General features: G+C 41.2%; 2 protein-coding genes across 3 annotated transcripts in view; one reads left to right on the forward strand and one right to left on the reverse strand.

The window, feature by feature from the left end:
- The window catches only part of LOC119654489 (protein tweety-2), a 54,789-nt gene extending 45,251 nt beyond the window's left edge, over window positions 1-9,538 (reverse strand). Inside the window, exon 1 of one of the 2 annotated variants that reach the window (XM_038059912.1) lies at window positions 8,573-9,533. In XM_038059912.1, the coding sequence (XP_037915840.1) occupies window positions 8,573-8,683 (111 nt within the window). In that variant the 5' untranslated portion in view covers window positions 8,684-9,533. Of the gene's footprint in view, window positions 1-8,572 lie in introns of both variants that reach the window. The other variant, XM_038059913.1, reaches the window with a different exon arrangement.
- Window positions 9,539-9,845: 307 nt separating this feature from the next.
- LOC119654488 (zinc finger protein 260-like) lies at window positions 9,846-18,905 on the forward strand. Its single transcript, XM_038059911.1, has 7 exons — window positions 9,846-10,200; window positions 16,383-16,679; window positions 16,742-17,046; window positions 17,196-18,071; window positions 18,136-18,278; window positions 18,345-18,649; window positions 18,714-18,905. Exons 1-7 carry the CDS (start codon window positions 10,033-10,035, stop codon window positions 18,831-18,833), a joined length of 2,214 nt encoding a protein of 737 aa, XP_037915839.1. The 5' UTR covers window positions 9,846-10,032; the 3' UTR covers window positions 18,834-18,905.
- The last annotated feature ends 3,222 nt before the right edge of the window (window positions 18,906-22,127 follow it).

Here is a 22,127-nt window from a genome sequence, read left to right on the forward strand (position 1 = left end):
AGTAAATATTTGATTTGAAAGGCAATGCGGTTACTCGAAGAAAAGACAGGTTGGGCGCTGTGAACCCTGCACTCAGAATCAGTTATTGCAGTTAATAGGGTAAGCTTTAGCTAGCTGAATGCAAATGTCAGTTTCAGTGGCAAATAAACTTTTGCGACGACCAAAAATTGTAAACACTGACGAAAACGTTGACATTGTTCCTTCCCTTTAATACGGAAATGTACCCACAACTACTTTTTTATTCTCTAAGTTAAAAGCTACCTTCGGAGGACAGAGGTTTTCTTCGAAGGTCATTTTGTAAATAACTACCAGAGTTTACAGAAAAATACGTCAAGTATTATTTTGACGGATTGAACTTATTAAAAAACAATTTACAACCACATGCTCAACAAATTTGAAGGTAGATACGCTATTAACTCTGCTTCAATGTAAATAATCTCCAATATTTCCATTAAAAAGCCTTTTCAGATTATGAAAACTTCTGCATTTAATCTGAAAATTGATCCCAAGATCTTAGAACTTACGTCATTCAATAACATTTATAAAAACTAGAAATTGTTGGGATAATCATGCGTTATATGTAAGCAACCGTAATCGTAACCAATGTGATTTCTTCACAATATGAATCATGTCTTGAGGTTTATTTACAAGAAGGAACAAAAAAACAAAACCAGGAACACAGCAGCATAATAACAACGAAATGATTAACTCGTTTCCACATAAATATATGTCGATAAAATGCCTGTTTCATGAAATAAGCCATTGCCTGTTGCAGTGGAGGCTTGGGTTCCAGTGGTATTTCGAATAATACTGAGTCGTAATATGGCAAGAAATTCCCCATTCTGTTTAGATATACATATAAATCATTAGCGCATTCAGAAATTTTATCTCTAAATAAATTTTTAAAATCCAGCGAAAATGATAATTCAAATCAGCGTTTCATGAGGAAAACAACTACTCATATCATATGTATTTATTTTTGCGGTTTTCCGCTAGTTAATATCGGTTCAGCGGATTTACCAGAGAAAGTTTTCCTGCCGGACATTCATAGTTCGCATTTTTTATATTTACTCTTCGGGTATAGCAAATGCGCATAAACCTTCATTCAATATCGGAAGGTTACAGCCTCAGATTTCGCACATTCCGCCGTCCGGACGGATTTGATCCGATTCACCTCAACCGAACATGTGAGCAAATAATAAAAATATATATTTAATCTTTACACAAACTATAGTTACCACATTACCATATTATACTGCGAACAACACATTTCATGTCCTAAAGAAAATTCCAGGCTCAATATTATCCTCACAATGTCAGCTCTCCAGGAATTGCTGGCTTTATTCTAAAACGAATTGTGGGAAACAATCCTGTGCATAAATTTTGACTCCATACAGATGTGCAACAGATGCAGCATCTTAAAGTCCACGTTTACGTTACCTTTTTATTTGGTCATTTTGAGAAACTATCTATTCGAAATATCTGCAATCATATAATAGCTACCTGAAATCTAGTTACCCAAATACACGTCATTCCATCTCTGCTCAAATAGAGGTAAAACACCCAATAAAATAAAATAAGAAATGAATCGATTCAAGGCAAGATGGATTTTTTACCTGTACAGAATGAAAATAATAAAACGACACTGTTACTGTCACTAACGAAGTTACGATAGTTTCAGTTGACGGTGCGAAAGTCGAAGTACTTGAATGCCAACCTCTTAATTTCGTTGCCTTGCTTCGTCATGGATGTTTATGTTAAACTTTGTGGTCTCCTGTGACTGTAGGCCTGTTACTTGCATGGTATTAAACATGATGATAATGCAACTGGAGCAAGTTGTCATTAAAAACTGAGTGTGGATGCCCTAACCTTCAGAAAGAAGTGAATTAATAATTCGATGATTTATGGTAAAAACCCGATTTATGGATCAAAGTATTTTCCATCACTCAAATAATTTACAACGAATGAAATTTTGCAGAACGCATTGGTACCAAGACTCCTCTTAAATGACCAAGCTTGTTGTTGTAGTTGTCACAAGCACATATTATATATCGATAAATCATGTAGAATTTGGTTCGGAAGAGTTCTCGGATTTTAATGTTGACCATTTTTCAGCTTTTTGGAGGAAACCTATGAGAAACAAATAATTTAAGTGCAATTGGACTTTCCATCGTACAGAGCGAAATTCCGGATGCTGTAGAAAGAACGAAAAGAATAACTGCATAAGTGGCTCTGATAACTATGTTACTTTTTGAAAGAATTTTAGTCAAAGAGGTCCATCTGGTTGGATTCAGAATATTTTTTTCGCGGATTCGCTCCACTATTCCATAGAACATTTTCTTCAGTAAAAGAAGCACCAGTCTTGTGATTGTTTAGTCAAATGCGTAACCCTTACTAACCTAGAAGAAAAACCGAAGTGACTATTTTACAGTCGAAAACTCGAAGAAGAAGAAACCCCTGAAGATAAGGGTAACTCGTAGAGAGATTCTTGGAGGAACTGGAGACATCCGCAGAAGAAAACTACCTAGGTTGACAGGGCCAATTCCATTGCATGACCTTATTCATAAAATCAAACACCTGTTTTCCAGTTGTTTCGCATCGCACTTGACGAAACGCAGATTCTAGATGGACTATCTTACTGAACAGATGGACCTCACGGAAGTAAGTTAGGAACTACTATAATTCATATGTACAGAAAATTCCTAACGACCAGCTAGAACGAGACGCCCCCTCCTACTCATCCTCTAATGTTCTGCGCCGAATGCTCTTGGAGCGATCCTCTGGTCGGCCATCTTAGTAGAGTGAATTCCACTGCAAGGCGTGGCCTGCATCAATTATTTAAAAAAACTTGCTTTCCTTTTTTTCTTCCCCGGCTTGAAGGCTTTGCCTGCCGTACACCATAGAGAGAATCTACGGAAAAGGTACAGGTGTACTAAAATCCATATTATCTTTGAAAGCCAGGCAACCTTAAAAGCAATTGACGTTGCAGTGAATAACGGGGCATAAAGATGATTGACGATAGTAAAAAAGAGGATGATTTTGCATGAAATGGATCCCAATTACTATTAGTAGGGCTTGGACTTGCAGTTAATAATAATAATGACTTTTGTTTCCGAGTTGTCACTATCTCGATTAATGCCGGATTTTACCTAACACTAGCACTTAACAATTAGCCTCGGATGATGCTACCTATATAAAAAGAATAGAGGAGCTTTGGTGGAGGTGGCCAGTGGCAGGTTATTGGGAAAATCCATCAAGAACGCCCGCCGAGCACGTTTGGAGAATGGCGTACTTCTACTTTGTTTGAATCATACGGTGCATCTATGGAATCCGAGAGGTGGTCAATTAACAGAACGTCAAGCTTTTTGTGTGGAATGTGGCGATCGATAATAATTGACGGGGCCCAATACATGCCGTAAGTGAAAAGATAGGGCGCTGTCTACGATCCACATTGGTAAGCCGAATGTTTCCTTGATCAGCCCATGTGTATATGCAAAGTTCTCGTGAATCATTTCACATACATCATTATGGCTGTCTGTGTTTAGCACCGACGGAATCACAGTGCAGCCAGATATAAGATCGTCCAACGTTTCGAACACCAAACCACACATTCTGTATTGGCCATCCTTCATCTAATTCCTCATCATAAGGACGGGGGCACCACTCCATCATTGATTACGCAAATAGATCCCTCTAACTCAACCAAGAGATCTTTCTATCTGCTCGGTAAATGAAATAGACGAACGCCTGCTAGAGACAATTCACGTGTTTACCGTGCATTGCCTTCGACTTCCACTCATCGATCGCTTATGGTTCGAACCGATCCGTTAAACTAAGTAGTCAGGCCGCACCGATTTGACGATAGTGTTTTGCTGCAGCGTCAACCACGCCTTCCATATCACGAGGCAGGTTGATCCGCTAATAGTCCGTCTCCCCCGCAGAACATTTTACAGATCTTTTTTCATCCATGGCAATATTCTTAATGCATATGTTGGTGAAGGAATAGCGAAGACCTTCAGTGTTCTTATTTTATTCTGCCCCGCGAGTTGCGATTCCTACACTATATCTGAAACACACACACACACCCTGATCAAGCCATTGTTGTTTTGGCCGGCCTTTTGGTCGTTTCCCATCGACGTCAATATTCACATCAATTTTGACAAGTGAATTCTCGTGAGCGAATATTACAGCTGAACATGTCAACGATGCACAACATACGTCTAAGATGATCATCAGTACGAGTATGCAACTTGGTTTCATCCAAGTATATCAAGCGTGTCAGCTCAAACCTACCACGTGATTGCGAAACCGTACCTTTTAGTACTAATCAGTAGCTATGAAAGGGGCTTCAGTGCCATACAAAATAAGAAGGGACTTAACTCTCCTTGGTAAATACCTCTTCATATGCGAATAGGTTGTGAGCTGTTGGTAAACTCAAATCAGCGCACCGACAAATTTACTTATATCGGATCAATGCCATACACGAATAGGACATAAATTAGCCAGATATGCGAGACATTGTCAAAAGCCTTGGCTTAATCGATGCAGCTAATAAACTTTAGCCGTCAGTTGTCTGTCCTATGAGTCGTTAATGAGTTGCTCTTTGTAATAATTCGACCAAACTCGACAGCCCTTGGGCTGCTGCAACAAAATCGTTATTATTATTGTTATTTATCTTCGTATCTAGATGGTTAAGCGTATAGAGCGCTAGGCTGTCTTAGCCGATGGTGGCAGTTGTAATCTCACCTTCGGCAGAGTGATTTGCATCGTGACTGAATGTCGGATACCAATCAACTCAGCTGTGAATGAGTACCTGAGCCAAATCAGGACAATCACGGGCGAGCGCAATGCCGACCACATTGTAGTACACTTTAACGGTCTTGAATGAAGTGATCCAACAGGTTTCAAAACCAAGATCCAATTGGATTGTGACACCAACGAATATTATTATTATTTACCTTCATTTATTAGCTCTAGGTTGAGGGAGAGTTAATCTCAGTATGAATGGTTGGTAGATCAGCACCGCCTCTCAGGGAGTAGATGAGAGGAAACAAAGATAATCAATTTTGAATGAACTTTGACCTCCTGCCAAGAATTCATTAAAGAAGTTATCTAATAAGTACCTGTAACGTGCTAGATTCTGGACCGTTCAAACATTCCAGATCAGCAAATGTAAAGCCATATTCGTATTCGGCGGCATACATTTTAGATAAGATTTAATACCAGAAAACTGTGTAACACAGCTGAATGGCTTAGAAATATAGTCCCGAAACTGATCGGATGGGGGAAAGCTCAACTATGACATTGTCGATTGCGTTATGCCCACTGTAGAACGCTTCATGAACGCATCATTGAAAAAATATTACGGAACAATTCGTCTTCAGATCATTGAACTTGCTCTGCAAATATTCGATGTTTGGTAAGATTTTTAATTTATTTTCTTGCCAAAACACTTCCTTAGTCACAGGTAATTGTTTGGAAAAAAGTATCTTCTACGTCAAAAAAGTAGCTGAAATTTGAGGCCCATTCGAAACTTATGGGCAGAGCAGCAGAGGAAGAGGCCCCACATCGCTTGTTCGAAAATTTGTAAAAACCGATGTCCGAGAAAATGGCAACTCTGATTAAATTGGAAGTCGTTATCACTAAATATTATTGAAAAAATGAAATTATCTGGTGTCTATAGGTGCTCCTATTTGTGTTTTTAATATTTAAAAAAAAATCTGAATATTTTTTGAGTACACATAATAACCAGTAAACCCCAAACCATCGTCAAAACTTTCTTTTCTTCATATTCTTTAAATAGAATTTCTTTTCGTGTAAATAATGAAAACTTTCCCCCAAACAATAACGAAGGAGGTGTCTTTGGAAGTTATAATCAGAGTAGTGGGAACCTTCAAGCCACTGAAATCACTTGATGCGGATGGCTTTTCTCCAGCACTACTTAAAGGAAGTCTAGAAACCACGCCTTCTAAACAACCATACTCTTTGGAATCCAATTAACGGTGCCCACCTGCAGTTGTACCATTTTTATATCAGCAATCATCAAGTCCCCCAAAATACGCATTTACAACGTTGGCAACTTCCACCCTTTCCTCAAATTTTTTTACCTCCGATCAATTTTTTCAGATTTGGATGCAAATGATAGTCGTTGGAGGCTAAATCTAGTGAATATGCTGGATGGGGGAACGATTCGAACTTCAGCTCATTGATTTTAGCCATTGCAACGATCAACGTATGGACGAGTTCGTTGTCATGGTGAAACAAGATTCAGACGTTTTTTGACAGCACTGTATCCTTCAACCGTGGCAATAACCCTGCGCATCTTTACATCAAACCAAACGTTACAAAACGCGGCACCCACCTAGCAGAGAGCTTCTTCATGCAAAAATGTTGATGTGACATATTGCGTAAACCTTCAGTTGAAATTCCAGTTGTCTCCACTTCCAATTTAAGGTCCTCTACTTTGATTTTATGATTTTTTTCAATAATATAAGCGGATGTGACCCTAACGGGGTCTCCTGAATGTGGCCAGTCATTAGTGTTCGTGCGACCTTTTCTAAATTCAGAAACTCCGTTTGATTATTGAATAGGATGGGAAGATATCTTTCATTTTTTTTAAGAATTGCGGGGTGCTGAGTCCTCGTTTAGGGCTTAACACCCAAACTTTAAAAAAATTAGGCGATCACGGCTTTACGGTTTCTTACCAGGGCAGAGGCAAATCGTCAGACGCTGCTTCACCTACCGTTACGCCTAATTTTTAAATCTTTCATTGTTGAATATATATTTCTGTGATTTTAATTGAAATTAGGCCTTCTAAATAGGAGTATTTGATGATAGCACATTTTCACATGTATACAGTACCGGAGGGCCTTCTTCAATAAGCTCTCAAACGTATACTAGCGGAGCAATCATCCTGAAAGTTCGTGTACAATATGATTTAATTCAGACTTGCTGATAAAATTTCTTAATCAGGCTGGATATTTTTCACCCCGCCCTTGGACCTCAAAATTAAAATTTTCATTTTAATATGTGGTTTGGGATTCGATTGAGCAGTAATAAGGATTGGGAGGGTATGACTGCAACCTACATCCTAAACATACAAACGATAACCTCGTACGCAATAGGGTCCTTTATAGAAAAGCGAACAAGAGAAAGCGTCTTTCAGCCAAGGAAGTAAAACTTCGAGTCAATTGTGAAACACAGTTGCACCTTTTAGGAGAAAATATACGCCATGGATGGACGTCCTTGCTTCCAACTGCAAAAGAACCAAAAGAAGTCATCCTAAAGTGTCTATTGGTTAAAAAATTTAATGGCAAACTATAGTAGAGATAGGTATGACATAACCATCGAAAGGGCACAATAGTTCTTCAGGACACAGCCCCTCGATTAATAATATTTGTCCCACTTACATTGCTTCTCTGTATTGCAACTTTCATTTCTAATTCCGCCATGAATTAAGCACTTTAAGAACGCCACCCTTTCTATCATTTATAATTGTCAATTCCGGATAACTTACAGCCAGCGACATCAATGGAATGAAACCCCAAAATCAATACATTGATCCCCCCTAATTCGTCCACAAATAAATACCATCGGCTAAGAAGCAACTGATTGATTGATATGTGCCCATTCTCTACAGCATCCAGTGTCCATCTACAAACAAAATAAAACATAAGAGATTCCCTCGAACCTGAGAATCCTCAAAAAACATAAATTCATCTTTCGGCAATACCCGGCCATAACCGATGCCAGTCAATACACTCCAAGACGTCCTCCGCCCTTGTTACATCACAACTCCAACTCTACGAGTATTGGGAAAAGCTTTAATATCGTACAGATCACGATAAAAGTGCAAAGGGAGGAATGGGATAACGAGTCCAGGAAGTAGGACATACAATACAATGATTTCCACTCGCTGCCGCCTCTCCTCGAGTAATGTATTTGATTATGTAAAAACAACACAGTTCGCAGCGAAGCGTGTTTGTTTTTCAGCATCCTTTTGGCGAAATGATTTATAGCTGCCGGGGCAATCGACGAAACAGTGGCCGATTCGCACGCTGCCGTGCAGAGGGTGGCTAACCTGCTTCGGCCCTTCACTCGGAAGCGGCTCTTAGCGAGAAATTGCATTTTTCCGGAGCAGCGGGAGTGTTAAATTTTGCAAAGCGAGGATGACTTTGGGTTCGCGAGCGCGGGATCAGCGGACTGCAGCAGGTGCTCTAATTGACACTTCTGGGAGTAATGTCCTTATCACGGCGAGACCTTGCCACTGACGTATGCAATGCTATAAAGTGTCTCGTACGTTGAAGCGGGTGCAGCGCAAGAGGCAGGGATGACCGAATCACTACAACGTCACGAGCCAGTGGATGCTGCTTCTGCCTGAGCGGATAGAAGGATGGGGACCAGCGTAAGGTTTACTACTTTTCGTTTTTTGGGGGGCGTTTTGCAAGGCATGCATTGTCGCCTCATACAATGTTTATTTAAGTCAATTTCTAATGAACGTCCATAGGAAATTAATCAAATGGGGTGCGTACTATTCAAGTGCATATTGGCGGTTGGCAGCCGGGCTACTTACTTCCAAATACACTTCGCTGTCCGGGTTGAAGGTATCGTTCACTCGTTGGAAAGTTGCATTTACGTGCGGCACCGAGTGCAGGATACGAACGAGGATGCTGGGCTGGTCCATTTTGAAGTTCGCTTGTGCTAAATTTTACGATTACGATAGGCCCGGCGTCGAGTCGGGCAAGGTAGAAGAGGTGGTTTGGAGGCGACGACGATAGCGAGGATTTGATGTGTTTGCCGCTGCCACCACCACCACCACCGGAACCCTGCGTAGATCGAAACTTGAGAATATCTTTTCACAACGGCACGCACTGCACGAGACGATTATCCTTCGCGTGAGTCGCCCCGTAATCTATGCACCCGGCCCTTTCACGAAAACTACTCCGCCCAACTTTGCACTGGCTACACTCAAATTTCACGGCAATGCTCGATAATTTTCCCCGTGCGGCGGACGAAATCCAATTCACAAAAAACAGGCATATTTTCCCGACGACTCGGGCAACCACCCCTGCGATAAAAGCGTCACGAACGCCACTCGCACACACTTCACGCTTCTGGGGCGGCGAGTTGAGCAGAAGGGAAAAACGGATTACGCGATAAATAAGGCCAAACAAACAATTCCGGACCACTCAGTTGTATGCATTTGGGAGTACCCCGAGCCAGCCACCAACTATCTTTCACTTCGAGGGTCTCGCAACGAGACCTTGATCATTCGCAATTTCGATTCGTTGCTTCACTTTCTCGAGGGTTTGTAGTTTTTGTGCGTTCTGGACAGATTCATCTGCTTCCCGTCACGGACCGCGGATAAATCTACACACGACCGTCTTTGCGGATTATCAACGAAACTGAAAATCTTGCACGCATTCAGACCTCAGCGACAGGCCCGACGACGATTCCTCCGTCTGCTCGCACCTTCGATGTCTATGCTTTGCGCTTCTTCGTTTACCCGTTTGCCTCTGATTCTGACTTTTCTGTACAAGGGCAGAAAACCTAAGATGGCGTCCCGTTTGACGTCATTATTCCAGGGTGGTGAATTCGGAACGGTGTCATTGAGGGGAATCGGGCATTGGTTTCTACATACTCACAGAGCAACGTGCTCAATATCAAAGGGCAGGACCCCAACTACAATAATTAGTTCCTTAAGCAAGGCTTTTGTATCCTTCTAATTGGATTTGCATTACCAGAAACTAATTTGATTTATCACTTTCAACTCAAAACAACTATCAGCTGTTGCTGTCATCAAGCACTTTAGAATGTTGGTATACCTGAATTAGCGTCCTGCCGTCAGTTGCCCAACTCAGTGGTCGTCTCGCTCACACCTCGTTCGACATATTTACAATTTGCTAATTGTCACGGAACCGATAGAAGAAAATTTCATTATTCCATTCTAATAATTTTGTAAACAAATAATTATGCTGTGTGCACTTATTGGCTGTTGATTCTTGATTGAGTATTCCAAAGTATCGCGTCTAAATGAGCGAGTTTAGTATGATGAACGTTCAAGTGTTGGACTTTGCGAAAATATGTCGAACGTGTTTGGGATCCGACAAACGCATGAAATGCTTGTTCCCGGGAGATAGTGGAGATTCGAAGGAACTGGATGAGATCAGGAAGATGATTTCCGATTGTACAATATACCCAGTGAGTATATGAAGTAGTATACGTGAGTTATGCAGATTGGTGTGGACACCGGCGCCTTGGAAGGATGCGGTGAAAACGTAGTGGCCTAAAGCGTCTGAGAAGAGAATTGCAGCTCAGACCACAGCACGCGCAGACTATGAATGAAACGACAGTTTGAATATAATAACAATATCGGATGCAGCATTTCAGCAGAAAACAAGGTTTTTTGATTTTGTAACAAATGCCTTTATGGGGTTACCGTATACCATTCTATCCTTTTTTCGCAACTCCAGATACGTTTACAAAGCCAGAGTGCCCTTACCATCACCCTACAAATCATCTCCGCAGGAAAACTGTCGCGCTAATACTGCTGAGGTTGATGACTGAGCTTCTTGTGGTAGTGAGCTCCACGTCCCAGAGGCAAGTTGCTTGTTCGAGCAATTGAAAACGGGCGCAGTAGAACTCGCAAAAGTTGAGTTTGTGAGACACATTTCAACAAAATCAGATGCGAAACTAGTGGCTCACTGTTGTTGATGGCTACAACAATGCGTGCTTCCATGAGCTAATATCCGGTTTAAGGGGAACGAGCATAAGATTGCTCCGTCTTACGCACCAACCGGAGTTTCTATGAGCAACTGGCGGGTTTTTAAGGTTTTGTGTGAAACAAAACCTTATTAAATCGATCTTCGAAAGACCCCGGCCTAGATATGAATTTTTACCCATTAAAATCACCCTCGACATCTCTCCCCTGCCCTGGTGAACCACCATTAGGTATTACATCACGGGGCGGAGCTAGGTTTACTTCTATCCACGGGATTCGTAACCGCGCATTCCTCACTTTTTCCGCCTTTCCTAGTTTATCCTTAATCGCTGCGATCATGGAGTTGATCGCATCCCAATCATCTTGGCAAGCTGCCATTTTCCGGTGATAGCACTTCACGGAGAGTTTCCTCTAAGTTCCTTCTTTCTTCTACCTCGGACAATGAAAGAATACTTGCGCTGGGTCCTCTGGGAACCTGTCGCAGTTTGGACAACCAGGCAATTCAAATCTATACAGGTATTCACGATAACCTCCATGGTCGGTAAGGAACTCCTCGATGGAAGGGATCAACCCATAAGTCCATCATCTGAGACGGTCCTGAAGGCAGAACACACCCTTTGTTGACCGAATTTATGTGCATTGCATAAAATATGCAGCGCTTTTCCCAAGCTGGGACTGTATACAGCAAGATAGCAGCCTGCAAGTATGCCGTGGCCCTCGTTCGGCACCATTCTTGCTAGAGCCATACTCGCGGTTGGTGACATTTCGCCAGTATGCTCTATGTGCTGCTTAAAATTAAGTTTTCCGTCTATCAACACTCCCAAATATTTAATATCCGGCTTGGAAGTGATGATATGTTTCCCAATTCTAATACAGGCGTAATTTTTCTTCTTGCGCTTGTGTGTGATAAGGACCGCTTTTATCTTTTCCTCCGCGAGTACCAGTCCGGCACTCTCTAACCAAGTCTCAACAGCACTAATTGCTTCGCTTGAGTGCAACTCAGCATCTTCGAGATATTTTGGTCGCAAAACCGGAAGGTTAAGTACATGATATTCCACAGTAGTGGGCCCAGTACGGAGGCTTGTGGGACACACGCGAAGACAACGTACTCCTTAGAACTATCAACGCTATAATACCAGAGCGTCCGTTCTCACAAGTAGCTATCGACAATAGCAGCGAGATAGGTGGGAACATCATTCGTTGCCAGAGACTTTCGTATAAAGTTCCAATTGGCCGAGTTGAGCTTGGCTTCGTCGATCAGGAGTAATCTGTTGTAAATTACTCGCTCCGACATTTGCTCCAGAATGTCTAGAAGACCTATGGGTCTATAGGATGACGATTCCTCTGGAGGTTTATCAGCCTTAGGCAACAGCATCAGTTTCTGCCGCTTCCATGATGCAGAAAAAATACCCTCGCACATGTTTTCATTCAGGGGCCGCTGGAATGTGTCAGAAACCCTCTATTGCTGAGAAAATAACCCCTGGCTGATTTTTAACAAGAGGGTAGGGTACGTGATCTGGGAAGATGAAAGACCTCTGAATCGTTTCGTTACGATTTTATAGGCGCTATCCTACAGGTTTATGTCCGCCTACGAACAGAGCTCCTTAAAACATTCCCTTTTGCTTCGCTGGAAAGTGAGCTTGAGGTTTTTGCGGGCTGCTCTTTAGGCATTCTCGTTTTGCATTTGATCGATCCTACTTGTCCTCTGAGTCGTTTGTTTGGCTCGATGGCGAATCGATCGAAGGCTGGCCAGTTCACGCGAATCTAGTATCGAACTGTTGCTGATAGTTACGGCAAGGAATATCTGAAGCGCCCAGCTTCCGGTATTCCGACTTGTTTGATATCATCATGGTGAAGTTTGAATTTTCCACCTTATCTTGGATGCGCGGGGATGGAAACGGTTTGCAAGAGGAAGAGAAAGTCTCACTTTTGTGGCACCTTCGGAGAATTGTCGCGATTTGCTGTCTGGCACCTTCGGAGAATTATCATGGGTTGCCCCATTGGGAGGGGGTAAGGTTTACTGCCAGAAAGGAAGGATCTTTCTCTTCCTCCTGTAAAGCGTTCCGGGAAACGGGAAATCTACTCTTTTCTCGGTAGAAAATTGCAACAAGAAACCTCTCTAAACAGTTGCATGGCCTCAAACGGGCCAGCTCGAAAATTAGAAAAAATGTTGGCTAATCTTGATTTTTTATAATTTTATATAATATTAATTATGCATATATATGTATTCAAAGAATTTAAAATGTATAAAACCATGAGAAAAGTAAATCATAAAGTTTAGCGAGTAAATAAATCATTTATTTCATCGGCCTTTGCCAGCTTCTGCAAAGAATCATACACAAACCTATAGCAATAATTTTGCACGCTGATGAATAGTTCAGCTAAGCAAACTTTTACCAAAATTAATATCCTCTACATCGGAGACGCGTATGTTCGATTCCTCGTTTTTGAAGCTGCAGTTGGTCCATGAATTTGAATGTTTGTCAATAATGTAGCTATTCCATTCCTCGACCAGAACTCCCGTTACTTCCTGAGAGAATCAAGGATCCTTACATTGTGTATTGTGCCATTCGGAAACTCATGACTTACCTGATCCAGAATTTGGAACAGTTCTAGTTTCCTGTCTGGCTTAGAATAGCAAGTGCAATATTGTCTCACTCTTAAAAATCACTTTTCTCGGCCATATTTTTAGCAGTGCTATCGGACTTCTTTGAATTCGATTGCAGTGCAGGGTGAGAAACGGAATCCCAAATGGACTTTAAAAGCAGAGTAGCTTTGCGGATTCTTCACTGCTCTGATAACTCTCTCTCACTCTGGTAATTAAAAGTAATGATTATCTGTAAGATAACATATGTATAAAAGTTAACGGGAATATGGTCGCGGCTAAGATAATCCGCACCCTACAAATGAAGATGCATCAGCGAGCAACCGCAAAGGAATTCCTAGCATAGTTCGCTACGAAGGTAAAAGCTAATCTAATGCTAATCAGCAAAAGGTATTGAGCACTTGAAGTGCTTGACGTTGTCTCTCGGAGTGCACCACACCTGTGGGTCTCGTACGTGAAAATCGAAAAATTCGTCGAAGATCTTAGAACAGGCAGATCCGCGCCAGACGACACTTCGAAGGTTGATGGCGCTGCAGGTCACACTATCGTAAATTCAGTTATAAACTTGGAAACGCCAGTCTGCGGGCTTTTAAGCCCTGGAGGGAATCCGATCGTGACAAGAATTTTAAGTGTTGGTGGACGGTACACGCTCACGCTGATAAATAAAGAGAAGCTGCGTTCTCTAGTTTGCATTGACGGTCAACTAAAAGATGATTTTCGATGTTCGAGCAAATCAAAGCTGCAACGGGAAGACACGATTTCTTGACTATGCGTGGAACGTGGAATTCGATTCGTCAGCAGCTATCCGCATACATAGGGGAGCTGCCTCCGGACACCAAAAGGCAATCAAAGTAATAAAAATTGAATATCGTGTAGTGGCGCAACGCAGATGTTTGTGCTTGTCAAATTCCACCCCCTTAAATATAGTTTACCCTTCTTACACCAGAACAATTATTCTTAATGTCAAGAAAATAATCACACAACTCACAATTGCCCGATTTACAGACAGTTCAACACATTTGGCATTTCGGTAGCAAAATAATTTCGAAGTTTGCAGGTTGCTAGCCACCAACTTTACATCGCTTTTAATTGCTTTTTACAAGATCATCAATATCATCAATGGTGTGACTGGGAATATTACGTCGGGGCTTGCCAAAATCAAAAACAGTTGCTGCAGTTTCGTCAGTTCCCAACAGATTTTTGATGTTCTGTTATACATTATTGCTCCTCCAAAGAGATTAAGAAATTCCTGGGTCTTTGCCATTGGGATGATCCGCAGAATACAATTTTTTTTAAAATTACTTTGTATGTTTTAATACATTGCGGGAATAAATATAGGCCACAATGCTAGGAAGTTTCGTGCAAATTTCAACACAATTAAAAAAGTTATAGTCGGCTAACTATACGAATGGCTCAGTGGTTAGAACGCTAGGCCATAAAGTAGAGCATTCCAGATACATTCTCTGTGCACGCTATCGAAAGCCTTCTTGAATTCGGTACAGAAAGATCCAAAAGGGAAACGTATCTGTTTTTTTTTCTCGATTAAAATTTCCTTGATGCGTTGCAGGATGATTTTAGCTAGTATTTTCCTGACAACATAAAGCAAACAGTTGTGCCACTCAAGATGGGTGCCGTTCAAAGTCTTAACAATCATCCATTATCAGATTACACAGATTATTAAGTGGAAATACCAATTCTGTAGCAGGAAGACCATCAAGACCTCGGGTTTACCCCGTTGGAATTAGTGGATAGCAAAGATACTTCGGCTTCTGTTTGAGGGGGCATGCTAGCTTGCTATTTTATCAACAAAAAGTAACTTCAATGGCGCAGAATCGTGATCAATCACTTGTTCAGCTGCATACCCTCCCTCACAGAACCATCGAGGGACCTACCACCACCTGCAAGATCTTTCGTGATGCGGGATACGGTAGCGAAATTATTGCTATTTGCTGCAGCTTCTGCTTTCCTCATTAATACAATGGTGAAACTCCTTTTGTCAATTAGCGCACAGTAACCTGCACTACATCGTTTTTGTTACACACAGTCAGAAGACAACTTCGATTGTCGATTGCGCGCTATTGTCGAATTGATGAGATATTCGTTGCTGGTGAATCGAAATCCAACTCTCCAACTGGTCGAACATTGTGCCGCCAACCAACCGATGGCAACCCGCGGCGGTGAAAGTTGTATAAGTATATGTTCATCAATCTTATGGTCACGGCAAGTTGTTTTCAGAATCCACCTTGGTAACGAGATATATAACAATATAACTTTTAGTAAGGTTCTCTTCAGCTGTGTGTCCTAAAAACAATTTTCTCCTCTATATCGGAAGTCTGTTCGTACGTAAAATTGTCCAATCGTGATGTTCCTTAACCTGGACAAGAAGGTCGCGATCATTATCCTCTCAGAAACCGGCTCCCAGGTCATTAGAGCGCGCCTTGCGGTAGCTTTGCTACCACTTGGTGTTCAAAGTACAAAAAACAATGCTACAGAGTTCCACCATCTCACTTCGGTTGAGACCAGAATGTCCAGTTTAATTTCTCGCTCCAGTTGAAGAAATCGAACTTTCTGGGGGCCCTAAATATCGTTGTCGAGAAGCATCTGGATATTACAGATAGAAATCATATACCGTTTTCGATAATCAACGGTTGCAGCCTTAAAATCAGTTTCTATCCTTCCGGTAACAATAGTTTGGGAATTTGCAGGTTATTTACCCAAAAATGTCCCTCCCTACCTTCTTGAAGCTTATCTCATAGAAAAGATCAGGTTTAAGACATAAAAGGCAATTAAGTTTATACCGATAAGGTTCCTGCGGAAAGAGAAATTTATGTTTTCTTATAATGTCAAGCAGATCAGCCGTTGCTTAGTTTCGATAATGCCAAGGAGCAACAATCCTCAATCCTCCTCAAAAAATTTCATCTAAAAAGAAAGAAATTCATTGATCATTGATTGTGTTTTAGATTTACAATTGAAATAAGCAGATCATTGTTAAAGTGGTAACAAAAGGCTTATTACTTTCAACTAGTTAAAAGTGATATTTTTGTAAATTTCTTCCAGGTTTTAAAAAATGATCATCTTCCCAACAACATCTGTTCAAAATGTATTAGTAAAGTTCGAGTTGCCTACGATTTCAAATCACAATGCGAACGTGCTTTCGAAATGCTGTTGTCCGTAATGGAAACCTACAATCTTGGCGTAAAAGCTGACAATCATGTCATTCCTGCCGAATTAGTTTTGGTTGATAGCCAGAACGTGAAGGAAGAAATTGATAATTTTTATCCCAACTCAAATGATCAAGAGGGTTTTGATTCAGCTAATACAGAGTATGGAACAGTCGGTACAGCTCAGCTGATAGTAAGTATTGTATATGTCGCGAACGTGGAATTCATTGCTAACTCGGCATTTCAACTCAATAGGAAACGGTTAAGGCGGAAGGGACTGCCGAACACAAGTGTACAACATGCCCAAAAGTTTTTTCAAAAGAAGTCCATCTAAGAAAGCACATGGCAACTGTGCACCCAAATAGCGAGGACGTTTGCAGTTTATGTAGCAAAAATTGTGGGAACCCGACGAGACTGAAAAAGCATATGTTATTATGTCACTCAGAAAGCAGTTTGGATAGGGAAAGCAACAAAAAGGAAATTTCGAAAAGCACCGATTGCGTGGAAGAATTCGAATCTGTACAGGAGTTAAGCGAACACATTTGTAGCAATGATAATTCGTAAGTTGATTATTGTAGTTTTATTCAAAAACAATTTCAGCAATGACGAATTATTCTTAAAAAATTAATGTTTTTTGCGTGGGTGTAGCATCATGCATAACAGTGCCAACATGATGTTGTGTTCTTATAATATTGTTAATTTATTTTAGATTTGATCCAACTAACGTGGAAGCTATATTAGGTCTAACTGGAACTAAGGAGGAAAAGGAAGAACATGCGTCGGACAGTGGTGATCCTGCCTACCTATACGACGATGAACAGTGCGACGAGAACGAAAACGACGACGACGAAAGTTGCGACGACGATAAAATTCCACTTTCGGAATTGCTAAAACCAAAAACGAGAAAGAAGAAAAGAGATAAATCATCTCTAAACAAAACCGATGCTGACTCCAACCAATCCAAAGATGAAAACAAATCGCCAGTGAAAAAAGAACATAAATGCGACATTTGCAATAAAATATTTTCACGTTCCTCACATTTGAAAAGGCACAAGTTCACACATTCTGAGGAGAAGCCTTTCGTATGTAAAGAATGCAATAAAGGCTTTACTCGTGCCGATCATTTAAGACTTCATAAATTCAACCATTCTACGGTGAAACCGTACATTTGCCCTGATTGCAATCGTGGATTCATACAAGCCGAACGTCTGAAACGACACCAAGAAAGAGGATACTGTGACAAAGAGAAAAATCCAAATCCTAAAACCGAATTTTGTACAATTTGCGGCAAAGGATTTACTACAGCTAAATATCTTGCTATTCATGTGAGAACACATACGGATCGTAAGTGGAATTGCAAACACTGTCCAGAAGTATTTGATTCTAAACAAGAACTGACGGGACACTCCAAAACACACGCGCATGAAACTGAAAAGCCATTTTTGTGCTCTGAATGTGGATTACGATTTGTGCGTAATGATTACTTGATTATCCACATGCGACGCCACAAAGGCGAGAAGCCTTACAAATGTAAATATTGCAGTAAAGGATTTCCACGAGCAACAGACTTGAATGTCCATGAGAGGTGAGTGAATAACATTTCATTGCATAAAGTTCGTGACGACCAGTGGTTATTATCGAATCTGCAGATATCATACGGGGGAGAAGACACATTTGTGCACAGTTTGTGGGAAGGGATTCCAACGTGCCTATAATTTGCTAGTTCATATGCGAGTTCACACAGGGGAACGACCATACAAATGTCCTCATTGTACAAAGTGTTTCGCCCAAGGTAAGGAGGAAACTTGTATATGATAATATTACGTCTGCCAAGTTTTCAAAAAAATTCGTTCTGCAGGAAACGATTTAAAATCACATATCCGACGACACACCGGTGAACGCTTTAAATGTGAGATATGTGAAGAAGGTTTTATTCAAGGATACCATCTAACACAACACAAACGTAATGTTCATGGAATTGACGCACAATCGCATATTCGTCGAGTGGAAAAATTCGTGACTCAAACTGAACAACAACAGCAAATGGAAGCAATTCGCCAGCAGCAAACTGAAACTCGAGCGCCAAACGATGCAGTGGAAATGCACAGCAGCGACAGTGAACACTTACAGGCAGTAAAATGTGAAGATGGGATTGCAATGGAGGTCGGTACATTTTTATAGTGTTCACATTTAATTGGAATAAAATCATTATTTTGCACATGTGTAGGGTTCATATTATGCAGGCCATAGCGATGACGGGGTAACGAATGGGGGTGAAGGAATGGTGATTTACACAACAATTGAAAATGATTCTAATGTAATGGAGTATGAGGCAAATTGTAAGTAGCTTTAAAAATGTAAAACAAAATATGTTTCCTCAGTAAACGGTAAAAATATACGAAGTAAATTATATACGAAATCGTAGTTTAATTGAACAAGCGCAAATCTCTGCTATTTGCACTAGACTGCTTAACGATTTCCAAGTGTAATTCCAATCTATTTGAAAGGAAAAATCCGATGAGCCCAGAGCACGAATTAATCATAAATTTCAAATGAAGTCGTTATGAAGTGAACTTTTATTTAAACAATCAAACTTAATTTACGAAAAGAAACAATCAAACTTAATTTACGAAAAGAAATAATAGAGACACTTTTAATAGCGCGAGAGATCCGTCGTTGTTCCAGGCTGGAGGCAGAAGAGAACGATTTGTCTTCATGTGTTTCTTTCTGCCCCCAACTCATGGCATACTATCTCCGCTAGTCCTCCACTCCCGTGGCGAGTTCTACAAAGTGGAAAGTTCCGCGCCATCTATTTGTTCGCATTCGCAACATTCGAAATAAATTTCGAATGCTGCGAATCCTGCCGCGCCACAAATCAAAATCCACAAAGACGAAAGTATGTATTGTTGGAAAAGGATTATCTGTTTATAAAACAGTGTAAATCGTCAACAAATATGCGGGCGTATGAGGTTGTAGATGTTGCCATATTAAGATAAGGACTTTCCTTCGAGTTTAAGATTAAGCGTTAATTGGTTAGAGCACAAGGCTGTCGTGTACGGAAGGTCGCTGTTTAAATCTCACTGGTGGCGGTGGGATTTGTATCGTGATTTGACGTCGGATACTAGTGCACTCAGCTGTGAATGAGGCCCTGAATCAAATCAGGGTAATAATTTCGGTGGGGCGCAATGCTGACCACATTGCCTCCTATAGGGTACTGTAATTCTGTAGTGTACCGTTATGGTCTTGAAACACACTTCAATGCCCTGATCCAATTGCATTGTTGCGCCAACGGTTATTGTTATTATTAATTTTGCTGGTTATGTCTTCAAAACGTCTCTAACAGAAGTCTCGTTACGCTTTTCATAAGAAGTTCACTGGAGTAACAGATGGCATTGCACTTGCCATGTATGTGAAGGCAGAGGTGGTATTCGTAAATGAACAATGTTTTAGATAGCTCGTCATTCCCATCGACTTCAATGTTTAGACTATTCTCAGCAAGTGAAATGTTAGCGTGAATTACATGGCCATACCATCGAAGACTCCTCTCGCAAATTTTCCCTGATCGGTGCAACCCCAAATCGATCGTGGATGCTGTCATTTCGGATGTGATAATGGCGTGTTGAGCGACTGGTCCAACACAACATCTTCATTTCCATTACCACGAGGCGCCATTCTTTGTCTTTTAAAATCGTTAAACACTCAAAATCATAGAGGGCGAATGATACCGGTATATTTTGGAAAGACCAACACAGCGATAGGCCGGACGACGATCACAAAGAACACCAGTTGTGGAACGCGATTTTTTTCAAGTAGCGCTGATGCGTTAAGCAATTGCATAATGCAGTTCACCATTGGGTGGTAGCATTGATCCGAGATATTTAATTCGCTCAGTTTTGGCAGGTGTGAGGAGGTTCACCAATTCGATATCCCTAAAAGCTGTCTGGCGTCCTGGTCTACGCCATTGATCCATCTGAGACAGGGTCTGCCTCGTCTTCTTTAACCGTAGATATTGCCTCTATAGACTTTCCGGGTTGGATCATTCTCGTCCATATGGATTAAGTGATCTGCTCACCGCAACCTATTGAGTCGGAGTTTGTCCACAACCACACGGTCATGATATCGCTCATAGATCTCGTCGTTATATAGGCTATGGAATGGCATTCGTTTTACTTCTCCCTTGTTCTTGACTTCAGTGGTGCTGACATGTGGAATTATTGCAAATGTCGGCAGTGCTTGTGGAAGTGGAGGATGAACAAATTCTTCCCTTGAAATCTGCTCGAAATATTCTCACCATCTGTCCGGCGCGGTTTATCAATAAGCAAAGCACCTTTCTTGCCATTAACGTAACAGAGGTGTACAATAGATGGTGTTGGCTCTGCCAGCAGAACACGCAGAGATATTTCTCACTGCTGCGAGTGTCCAGTTTGTCGTAAAGATGCTTGTAATGGATAGCTCGGTTAACAACGACCGCTTCCTTAGCTTCTCGCTTGGGATTCTTGTAAATTTGCCAATTGGCCAGTGTTTTATCGTCGAAAAAAATTATGGCAAAGGCGTTTCTTCTCACGGACCTTCATTTGGAAGTCGTCATTCCAAAGCCAAGGTTAACGGTTGATGGACCGTTTACCTGGCTTTTTGCCCCGAGGTTTGCATAGGCCGCATTATGGACCGGGATTTTAACTTGGTTCCATGAGTATCTGACTTTCGTGATTGTTAGTAATCGCGTAAGTGAGATCATTTCTTCTCTTTTCTCACGAAATTGCTACTATTTAATGCGGTGCGGGCCAGGTTTAGATACTACTTCTGGTCTGATAGAATACATCAGACACAATGAACAATTACTTGTCCAGCTTTTGACCGCATAGTCAAAGCCAATAGTTCCTCTGAATACTTCGGTTTTATTCGCTACAAAATGTACTTTTTCGGGAGCTTACCTAACTATTTGCGTACGCATCAGTCTAGAAACTTACTATGTTCTCCAATTCCTTACTGCTGCATGCCTAAGGCACTGAATAGGAAAGGCGTATTATTAGTTAACCCCCACCTATGGGAAATTATTACGCTTTCGTCCCCTAGTGCTCGTTAGCGTGGGGTTCTAGTACACTAATTTTATTTTTTTATCCCTTATTGCAGATCATGTACTTTAGCTACGACGAATTTCGTGCGTATAGAATAACATTTTCGAAAGCAAATTTCCAAATATTTCATTGAATCGTTGCGCATGAGCGTTACCAGAGTTCCCAGCTGAAAGAGCACATCTCAGGTAGCCGTCTAGGCTGATACCCAAACATAAGTCGGGCACCCTTCTAAGTGAACTGTAATTGCATTAAATCGTACTGTGGCTACCGGAGCAGTTGACATCATACCCCCAAAAATTTACTGGAAAAGGCGGTACTTCGAGCGGGTCGAACAGATAATCATCCGGAAGAACGATCCAAGCTGCTATCGAGAGCTAGATTCCCCACATGTGTCGCCTCTGTCTCGAGAGGATATCCGGGAATGAGATATGACAATCAAAACCACATTCAAATAAAAAAGAGCAATATATCAATACCCTCTTCTTTTCTTTCTAATTTGTCTAAGCTGAACTTCAACTTACGTACCGCTACACTTCGGAAACCAGGTCCCAAGACGCATGGTTGCA

The sequence above is a fragment of the Hermetia illucens genome, chromosome 4, assembly GCF_905115235.1.
Source record: "Hermetia illucens chromosome 4, iHerIll2.2.curated.20191125, whole genome shotgun sequence".
Lineage (NCBI taxonomy): Eukaryota > Metazoa > Arthropoda > Insecta > Diptera > Stratiomyidae > Hermetia > Hermetia illucens.